Source organism: Lemur catta, chromosome 12, assembly GCF_020740605.2.
Source record: "Lemur catta isolate mLemCat1 chromosome 12, mLemCat1.pri, whole genome shotgun sequence".
Lineage (NCBI taxonomy): Eukaryota > Metazoa > Chordata > Mammalia > Primates > Lemuridae > Lemur > Lemur catta.
Genome location: NC_059139.1, coordinates 53,739,175 through 53,750,091, shown reverse-complemented (window position 1 = coordinate 53,750,091; position 10,917 = coordinate 53,739,175). Strand labels below are relative to the sequence as shown.

Genomic DNA, 10,917 nt, shown 5'->3' with positions numbered 1-10,917 from the left:
TTGAAAAGCATGCATAATTCAAACTAATTTTCCATGTGAATCAAAAAGAGTGGCAAGTATTGCCATTTATCAGCTAAAGTGGGACTGCCACATGGTAAGATCGCAGAGAGAATTTATAATTTACTTCATCATCATACTTTGAAAATACATGATTCCTGACAAATTTTAAATGTTTTGAGAGATGCACATTATTTGAAACCTATTCCAGATGAATAAAAAGACACCTGGAACACCTCTATTTGTCCATAACCAACTCAAGTATGATCCAATTGGAGAATATTCAGAATTATATGCATAGGAAATAAGTCCATATGATATAAAAATATTCACTAAGAAAGGTTAGAATAAAACTTTTCATCTTGGGCAAATAGCAATGAGTCTTGTCCTTCAGCAGATATTTTTCCATATATGAGACGATTGTGCTTGAACTTCTCACCGTGCTGTGTTTGGGAAGGTCTGGAAGACCCTTATGAAACCTATACTCCACTGGGGCCTTTTTTTCTCCTTCAAATATTAATAAAACTTGATTCAAAGCTCCTAAAATTTAAAGCCCCCTTTCCTTTCTTTTACTTCTTGCACCTCTCTGCTAAAGCCCTTAGTCTTAGCTGCTCACCTTGCAACCTGTTTTAATATTAACCAGTAAATAAATGAATGAATAAATGTATTAATTAATCTACACAAACAAAAGTAGGTTGAGGTCCTGTAACTTTATTGAAGATATTAGGGAAATGGAGTCTTTCTGTGGATGGCAGCTTTTTGCCCTCTCTCTTTTCCTCTTCTCCCTTCACCTCGCTTTACTGTTATCCATACTTTGCTGATATAATCAGAAAATTCTTCCACTTTTTCTTGCAGAACAGTATAAGAAAATCTTACTTCCATCTTCAACCCCGTGTGTCCATGAATTTTTTTCTGAAGAATTTCAGTGTCCTCCTTGAAAAGAATTCTGGAAATGTATTATTTTTTCATTTTTAAAAAATGCTAAGATAGATTAGCAATCAGGACTTAAGTCTCATTAATGAAATTAATACATGTTATGTGTGGTGACATGAAGATACCATTATTTTTATTTTTGAAGATTGTAGCACGACAAGATCATATCTCTTACACTTGATTGTGTGGTACCTAATCCAGTACCATAAGATGAAGGCTTGGTTTTTACTTCATAATAAAATGTAATTCTACAGGGGAAGATTAGTGATAATTCAGATATCAAACATTAACTGCAGTTATTTTTGTGACTGTGGTCCTTACTCCAGAGATTATCCTTGCAATGACTAGGCAGTTCTCTTTGTTAGGATACAGTTTTAAACATGAGGGCAATATATGGTAAAAGTTTTCCAAAGAGTGAGCCAATAGGTCATGGTACATAGAATACCTCCCTAGGTTGTTATAAAAATTATAATATTTATCACTAGGTTCCTTAATAAAGCTGTAAGGGAAATATACGTAGGGGCATGTTCTTTCCCTGAAAGGAAAAGCTGAAAGTATTAGGTGATTGATGTGCCAGAAAATTTCAAAGTCTCCTATCTAGGCTGCCAACCCTCTGGGGAAAAAATGGCTCTAAAATGATATCCAGTTGGTGTAGAATGAGTGAGGTTCTCTAACTAAATTTTAGAATTTGCAAAAAAAATATATTCCTGAGTCTTATTTTGTGTCTTATGTTTAAATCATGCAAGAAAAGAGAAGAAGTGTATAGGAAAGGGCTGAGAAAGAGTCCATGAATGTCTCAAGTACTTTAAAATTTCTGTCTTTGTTGAATGTTTATCTTTGTTAAAGAATTTACAAAAAAGAATATATAAAGTTTACTACTGGTAGCATAGAAAGAGGACAATGTATTAACTATGAGGATACGGAATAAATAAAATGACTATTTTTTACTTTGAAAAAAGAACTTATTCTTTGTTATGGGGAAGGTAAGCAGCAGAGAGAGCTCAGAAAACAGTGAGCTACATCCTCTGAGGAAATCAGGAGAATGTGGAGGACAAACTTATTGATCTACTGGTTTCAACTCCACACCATATACATTGCACATCTTCACACTCTTTGAGTCCCTGATCGTGAAAGTTGTTGCAAGAGTAAGTGCACAAACACAAAAATAACCCATCTGGTGTAAACAATAAGAAGCCTTTTGACTGCTTTTGGAGTGATTATTTTTGCCATGGTTATTGATTCAAATACCATCTGCTGGCTGAGGCTACCGTAGCTGATATCTGCAAACACCCAACCCTTCTATGTCAGTATTATAGGTGAGGCTTTTTTAGTGCCTGTGGGAATGGTCAGATTGGTAGCATTTATCAGGAACTATTTCTTAGTTTACACATTTATTTTAACTTGAAAAAAGTCTCAGTGTGGAGTGTAGCACTGAGTTCGTGGGCCAACTATAGGTACACATAGTCATATATGTTTAAATGCAGATGAGTTGATTTTAATAGTGTCCAATGTCATTGCTTATATTTGGAAGAAATGAAATTCATTTGGAGCAGTTTAGTATCTACCCTCTGTGCCATATTTGTAAGGCAGTTAATAATCTGTGTGAGAACAAAGCAAATTTGTAAGACTATAGGGCACTTAGGAGTAAGCCTCTCAGAGATGCACATGTTATTAGGTAGGATTGCTTTTGTTTACAAGTAACAGAAAACACAACAAGGACTGGCTGAAACCAGAAGGGAGCCTAATTTTCTTACATAACAAGCAGTCTGGAAAAAGGCTAGGATCAAATGTCCTCAAAGAAGCCTTATTTTCCTGCTTTTCCCTCCCTCTTCAGAGCTTTTCCTAATCACAGTTACAAGATTCTGCTGCTGAAGTGGCATTGCATTTGAATTCCTGGCAGGAATAAGCAGGAAGGAAGAAAAGGAAGATTTCGCCTTTTATGTGAGAAGGCAAATCCTCATCAGAATTCTGCCTACAGCTTGTTGGACAGAACTGACCACAAGATCACAGCCCATTCTTAGCTTCAGTGGAAGGTGCCTTTCAGATCTGAAGGCAAAGTAAGCAGGGAACAGGGAGTTATTAACATAATAGGTGCAGAAAGAGTCAGTACACAGAATATGCTGAGCGCAGGACACGGAAGGCTCTAATTTAGAGGAGTCTATAGAGATGCTACCATAGTTCCATTGATGTTTTAGGCTCAAATCTCAAGCTGTGCTCTGCTGTGTGACTTCTCTTCTTCCTCTGAAGAAATTGGGGTTATGTAGCCACTTTTGCCACAGGCCCTTGTACTTTCTTTCTTAGGCAAAACAAATTCAGAGAAACTTGGAATAGAAATGTTATTTGGTTGAAAGTCATCTAGTTCTCTCATTTCATTTAATGGTTGGAAAGGTGAAAGGAATTTTTTTTTTTGGTGAACACCAATCCATGGTGTACGCCTGATATTTCTCCTTTCAATTCTTTATTTTTATTTTCTGTTCTGACTCCTGTCTTCCTTCCTTAAGTCTGGGAAACTAGCTCCACGCCCCATTCCCTGCCCCATTCCCATAGCCAACTCGTCTTACCAGATCTAGATATCCTTCTGCTAAGGCCAAGATCTTCCATCGTCCAAGGTGGCAATTAGTAAATTTAGAAAGATTGCACCCATCCCAAGTTTGCCTGAACCCAAGGATTACCTTTATTTTTTAGCAAAAAGGTACATTTAAACAGTAACTTTTTCTTGCAAACATTTCTTCATAACTACCCACCTTCCCTCTTGATAGTTTCACCTTTCTGATGCTGAATGAGCTGTGAAAAAGAAAAAAAGAAAAAAAAAAAGGATAGTTTCACCTGTTAACTTCAAAATTGAAAATTTCCCTCTAGGCAAGGTGAGAGAAATATTTTCGAGTGGCTTTGTTTTAGGACAGGCACATTTTAAGCAATATTGTAAAGGCTTAGTTTAAAGATATTCTGAAATAATTATTAAATATCATGTCAATCGTTTTTGTTAGAGGACAAGCATGGGTACCTGTTGGTCCAAATGTCTCTTTTATAAAGTACAGGGTGGAAGGAACAGGGTATTTGGGGTCAAACAGACCAGTGTTACAACCCTGGCTTTTCCTCCTCGGGCATGTTACTGAACCTCTCATTCCTAAAATTTCTTTTTTAATTCTATGTTAAAGAATTGCTTTGAGGATTAAAGATAGTATACACAAAGTATCTAGCAAAAGATGCCTGGCACATGGAAAATATGATTGTTTTTATAGGTTCAAAGATTACATCTCCTAAGCCATACTTAGGAGCAGATGATTAATACCATGTTAGAGAAAAAAACAATAAGAACCCACTATAAAGAGTTCTGCTATATAGTTCCCCAACTTGCATTTCTTTATGGTTATTTTGTAGCTAGTGATCCTATGGATCTTTGAATTCCTTTCTTAATAGTGTTTTACTTTATCTGAAAAAAAAATGGAGCAGTATTAACAACTAGTGCCCTTTTCCTCCTAGGATACTAGAGAAGTAACTTGTCAACATTTGCTAACATTTCCAAGATTCTAACAAGAAAGATGCTAAACCTTAATCATGCATAGTTACAAAATAAAATTCTCCTTGATGGAAATGTCTTAAAAAATGAATTAGAAGGGGGAGGAAATGAACAGCAGAAAGGAAACTTTATATTTTGGCAAGCTCTTAAACATTGAAACCTTATTCTTTCATGGGTTTCCATGAATTTGAATCTCTCGACAGTTTCTCAATTATAGCTTGCAACTGTGGGCTTCAAAGCAATTCTGCAGTTCAGTTCACCTCAGTCAGTCAGTCAATAATGTTTATTGAATTCCCATGGAGGGAAGAATACTGAGTGAGGGGCCCATTTTCATTTTCCTCAGCATGAGTGCCTTGATCCCGAGAGTCTGTCATTCAGCCAGTCAGACTGCTAATGGTCTCTCACTTTGAGTCCTCTGCAATCGTGTTTCCCCTGAGTTCCTCTGAGGCATGAGCTGCCCCCCTCCCATCTGCCATCCAACATCGGGACTCTTCCTGCCTGTACCAGATGAAAACCCTTTAAGGCGGAAGCTTTCCCAGATTAATACCAGACCCTTAATCTCATACCACCTCCTACCCAATGCTGCTCAACTTTATTTTATAAATATGTGTATTGTTTGGGCTGAACTGAACCAAACTGTAATCTCCCCAAGTTTAAGGCTTAGGTTCAATTATGGGATCATAGGCTATCTAAGTTCAAAGGGGTTTTTTAAGATGTAGCCCAATCACCTTATTTTTCAGATTGCAATAAATCAAAATTAAAACCCAGAAAAGGAAAATTACTCGTCATAGTAGTAGAAGGCAGTAGGCTTTGAAGTCAGAAAAATAAAATCTGGGGCTAGTTCCTGGCTCAGCAAATTGCTGTTTGGACTCGACCAGGTCTTGAACCTTTCTATGCCTTATTTTGTTTTAGTCTGCAAAATGGGGCTCAATAATTACTGTAGGATTACCAACATCTTTAGAAATGAATGAACAGTGCTTGACAAATTAGAAGTGTTCAATAAATGGTGACTATTCTTGACTGTTCCAAGGTCACAGCTGATAATGTCAGACCAGAACTGGACCGCAGAACCTCTTGGTCCAAGTTCAGTGTGTAACAGAGGAAATGGCCTGGGGAAAAAAAAACCAAAACAAAACAAAGAATATTTTCTGTCTGTTTAAAACTTCCTCTTCTCTTTTTGGGAGCTGTGGCCTGGCAGGCATCCCTGCCTCAGACAGGTAATCAGGAGGGGCAGGAGAATGTCCTGGTAGGGGCTTTCCAGGTCAGGGAGGTCACAGGCTTTGTCTTTGGCAGAGATGGGACAATTAGAATTGTTAGCTATGATAGCCCAGAACTGAGGGCCTTCCTTTTAAAAGCTCTGTATTTCTGTTTACGGACAGGAATTTGGATTTTGAGTCTAGAAAGTCTACCATTTTCCTACTTTTCTAGCAAAGTAACAAACTTCTCTTTCCATCTCCTTGAACCATTTGTTCTCCTTCGTCTGATGCGGCCTCAAGGACAAGTTCTTCTGATGTGGCCCTGAGGACAAGTGCCGGTAACAAGTGCTTATTCTTTCTATTTGGCTGACTCAATGCCTGTTTAAATTGTACTACAATTCCTCAGAGCATCCAAAGGAGTACCACCCCCACTCCAAGGGCATTCAATAAACATCTCTTGGTGATGGTTATTTCCCAGACAGATGAGAGTTCTTTTGAGACAGGCAGGTAGGAGGGATTTGTTATTGTTTCTTGCCTTGGGGAAAGATTCCATCAGTAAAGGAGCAATAAAAAGCATTCCCTCTATTAAGTAGAAATGATTAACACTCCTTTAGTTAGGCAATATTTTCCCACCCATTTCTGAATCTGGCCTCACACGAACCAAGCCACACAGATGGGGAACCAGAAACCTAAAAAAATAGCAACAAATTGGTGTGGTGAGTGGATGTGGTTAAAATCTTTCATCTGGTTTGTCTCAACTGGCTGTGGATGTTATATGGGTTTTGAATAAAGTTGAAAATCCAAGCAAAATGTTATGAATATTAAGCCACAGGCATCAAAGCTTAGAGAATCTAATGAAAAATGAACCAATGTAAACCAAAACATAAGGACATTACACACCTCCTTTCCTGAAAGCCAAATTCTGGCAGGAAGAAACACTTAACTTGTTGTAGGAAAGGAAAATGCAGCCTTTCTAATTAATTATCACCTCAGTGTTTATTTTTCAATGAGTCAGTGGGCTGGAATGATGAAAGCATATGTGGCTCACAAACTCAGGCAGGAAGGAGTGAACAGGGACAAAAAGCTGATGCTAAATGTGCCCACGTTGGCTGTCCTTGTGGAATCCTTGAATAAAAGAGTTTTCCAAAGCATAAGTACTTACACAGCCTGCCAAATTGGCCCTCCACATATTTGTGGTGATTGCTTGAAAATGGTAGTTCCAGATGGAAATTTGGGGAGAATAAATCAGTATAAAAAATGATAGACACTGTCCACTTCCTTGGTAAAGGGTTTTAGTCATAAAGGCATTGATATTCCATGGTGTCTTGTTTTAACTTCCAGAAGGAAAAATGTTTCCCATCAGAACAAATATCTGAGATAGAGCATATAACATCTTGTTTCAGTCAATCAAATGGTTGAAACTCTGCTCGTGGGTGAGATTGAGAAGAATGAAGAAAAGTGTATTGTAAGTTCCAGAATGACAAATGAAAACTTTTTTTTTTCTTTCCTAGTAGCAGTTCTTTGGCCAACTTCAAAGGTCTAGCCCTATGGAGTCTTTTAGACTGAATAAACCAACAGGTTTTTTTGATTTGGTGTTTTAACAAAGAGGTGATGGACCTCTTAAAACTCACTAGGGAAACTCTGTTTGGAAACTGTTTTGTCATAGCCCATTTTTTAAAAGCTTTTATGTAGCTATAAAACTGCAGTTTCTCAGAGCCTTAAAAAATCTGAAGTTGTTCTTGAAATTTAGAAAAGGAAGATCCAAATCAAAAATTTTAGTTGTCATTGTTTAATTATATTGAATGTTTATAATTCACAGTACAAGATGTATCCATATATAACAAAACATTTTAAAATACACTTAGGCTGGCTGCGGTGGCTCACGCTTTTAAACCTAGCACTTGGGGAGGCTGAGGTGGGAGGATTGCTTGAGCCCAGGAGTTTGAGGTTGCAGCTAGCTATGATGGCACCACTACACTCCAGCCTGGATGACAGAGTGAGACTCTATCTCTAAAAATAAAATAAAATAAAATAGATTTGCTTTAATTGCAAACAAATAGTTGTGAACAAACCATCACTCAGATGACCTAAAGCTCTTGTATTTAGTTTAATGTGTAAAGATTCATGAAAAAAAGGGAAGGTAGGCCACCTAAAAGTCTCTAGTTAAAAAAAATCACACTGAACTAGTTAAAGGATAATCTTGAATGATTCTATATATAGTAATACACAATAGTAGATTTAAACTTTGAATTTTAGTTGAGAGCAAGGAGTAAATTGGGAGAGGAGCTACTGATGGATTCTTGAGAGGAAAAGGGCCTTGGAGAAATATGGCATGCATAACGGGATCCTTGATAACTGTCTTGTCCTTGCCTGTCACGAGACAGGGAGAACACAGGGAAAGAATTCTCTTTGGACAAAGAAGGTACAATCATTTTTATCAGGCAACAGCAATAGGTAAAGTGCTTGCCAAAGCAATTAAAATATATAGGGGAGAGGTGTAAAAAAATACATAATTAATTAAAGGCTCTTGGTGGCTGCATGACTGTCCTTTATACCAAGCATGGCAGCACTGAAGTGACTTAACAAACTGTCAAATCCTGGCTGGAATTGACAATAAAATTCTTTTGAATATACAAACAGATGCAGTGCAAGTTGCAATGGTTTTTATTTAGACCATGTTGCAAATATCAAAATGGAAATTGGCAGTGTTAGAGAAATGATAACCATCGTCACTAAGGCACTGCTGCAGGTACACTGGAAAATGGAATGGTCTCAACTGCTCCATCAAATTACTTAGGGAGTTCTGGACTTGAAATAGAGAATGGGTTCATGATTGTCTACATGATTTTAAGTAGCACTTAAATGTGCCCTTAGGTCGGAGGGGCTGGGTTGCGTCGGGCGCCATGTCCGCAGCCAGAGGCCGCCGCCACTTCCGGTGTCTTCCGGTTCCACAGCCTGAGGCGCCGCCTCCGGAGCCGCCACTGCCCCGGGTTGTGCCAGCGGCCTCTGCCGGCTCAGCCGTCCCAGCACTGAACACTCCTTCCGCCCGGGCCCAGCTCCAGGCGCCGCCCCGACCCCGACCCTGGTGAAGATCATGAATCAGGCAGAGGAAAATCAACAGGAAATCCCATCATACCTTAGTGATGAACCACCAGAAGGTTCAGTGAACGATCACCCACAGCGGCAGCCAGGCATGTTGTCCCGTGTGACTGGGGGTATTTTCAGTGTTACAAAGGGAGCCGTTGGTGCCACCATTGGTGGTATGGCTTGGATTGGTGGGAAAAGCCTGGAGGTGACCAAAACAGCTGTCACAACTGTGCCTTCCGTGGGAATAGGGCTGGTGGAAGGGGTGTCTGCTGTGGCTGGAGGAGTCGCAGCTGTTGGGTCTGCTGTTCTAAACAAAGTGCCCTTAACAGGAAAGAAGAAAGACAAATCTGACTAAAATACACACTTGCTGTCCACAGCATTATGATGCCAGTGGTACTGAATTGCTAAATTATGGACTATAGTCACCTGTTGTCGACATTTATCTTCTAAACTGCTGTGTTGAAAGTATCGGTGACTGACTTTCATCTAAAAAGAAAAGACCAATACAAGCACAGTGTTATGAAAAGTTTCTCATACTTAAGTTTCAGCTTTTTATCTGGTAATATGTTACACTTATTCAGTTGTAACTGAAGATACGGTATGTCTTACTATAAGTCTTTCGGTTTGACTAAAAATGTGGAAGTTGAATTCAGCAGATGATCTTTACAGTTTCATATGTATAATGTGCCAGGTAACTCATCTCCCCCTGAAGAAAGGAAACTTGAACTACATAAACTGTACCTTTGTTGTGCCTAATAGTTTCAGATGTGTTAGTTTTTTTTATAATCATAGTTGATTAGGTCAAGAGACATTCTTTTCTTATTTAAGTTGGCAAAAGTAGCAGGAATTAAAGAAGTTGAAAAGAAAAGATAAATTGTTTTATGATACTGAGTGTGCACCATCTTTTGTTAGATATGCATTTTATTAATTTAATTATTGATGCCTTACAAAAGAAAACATCTTTTCTAATACCCTAAGTATGTGCAGTTCTTAGAATTATCTATAGATTCTTTTAAAGATTGTGAAATTAGTTTTCCCTCTTTAGAATATCAGGTGTAATGGGACAAAGGCATTTCTTGCTGTCAGTGGATAAGATAGTGCTTGTTAACTGTCTTGTTAGTAGTTAAGATCAAATTATACACTTCAAAAAAAATGTGCTCTTAACATATATTAACATTTCTAGACATTCATTTCAAGATGGTGGACTGAGAACATGTTTTGGTCTCTCACTCTGTATCTTTCAGGGACCATTAAGAAAATAACCCTTATAGGTCTTAAAAAAACATATATTTAATACAGGAGATTAGTTACCACATGATGAAAATGCAAAGAAGGAAAACCGGAGGCAGTGAGAGAAATAAAAGATCTAAAACAGCAGGGAGCCACTATTTCTATTGCTCTGGTAACAGAGCTCAGAAGGTAGGGCCATCCAGCTGTGGTTCTAGGTTTAGTGAGGGACCCTAAAAGGAGGCACTAAGTGGGTACTGAAGCCACAGAGAAAACAAAGTCATTGCTAGAGATGTCAAAAGAAACGTTGAAAGAGGAGAGAAATAAATACTCTGGCTTTTCCCCTCCTGCAATCTTCTAATCTTTGCAGGTGTCTGTGATTAGTAAACTGACCCAGAAGTAGACAAGGGAACCTAGAAAGTGAAGCTTCCTGCAATATGAAGGAAAGAGGCAAAAACTGAGCAAACAGACATTCAATCTTTCTTTGTCAAATCTCTAAAAATACATGCACAACGTGCGTACATATATAACTGCTCTTGAAAATAAGACATAGAACTCAGAAGACCAAAATCTGTGATGAATTTGTGAACACTGGAAAGCAGATGGCATCAAATTAAATAGAGAAATGGTAGCTCAGTATGTGTGAAGAGGAGCACTAATGGGCCACAGACAGAGGTAGAGGAAGCCAAGCAGAGTTGGGGCTTAGGCATTAGAGAGGATCATTATTTGGAGGTCAATTAGTAAGGAGCGTAAGTGCATACTGGCCTTTGTTCATCTCCCTACTTTGGGCTACAAAACCTAGAAAGAAAGTCTGCCGCCAACTAGGAATGATGGAAACGGCACTCTGTTGAAGAGAAAGGGCAGTGCTCCTGATGGTTGGTGTTGCTTAGATGAAGGGGGAACACATATGATCATGAGAACAGTCACGGCCCAGGGGCATGTCCTGCCCCTCCCCCT

At 38.6% G+C, this 10,917-nt stretch overlaps 1 protein-coding gene across 1 annotated transcript; it reads left to right on the top strand.

Moving 5' to 3' along the window:
* Window positions 1-8,740: 8,740 nt before the first annotated feature.
* Window positions 8,741-9,088, top strand: LOC123648099 (transmembrane protein 263-like). The gene has a single exon (XM_045565824.1). The coding sequence runs from the start codon at window positions 8,741-8,743 to the stop codon at window positions 9,086-9,088; it is 348 nt and encodes a 115-aa protein (XP_045421780.1).
* Window positions 9,089-10,917: the final 1,829 nt, after the last annotated feature.

Bases quoted from the DNA above. Each gene is read 5' to 3' on its own strand.
- LOC123648099 (XM_045565824.1), top strand. From the start codon at position 8,741: ATGAATCAGGCAGAGGAAAATCAACAGGAAATCCCATCATACCTTAGT.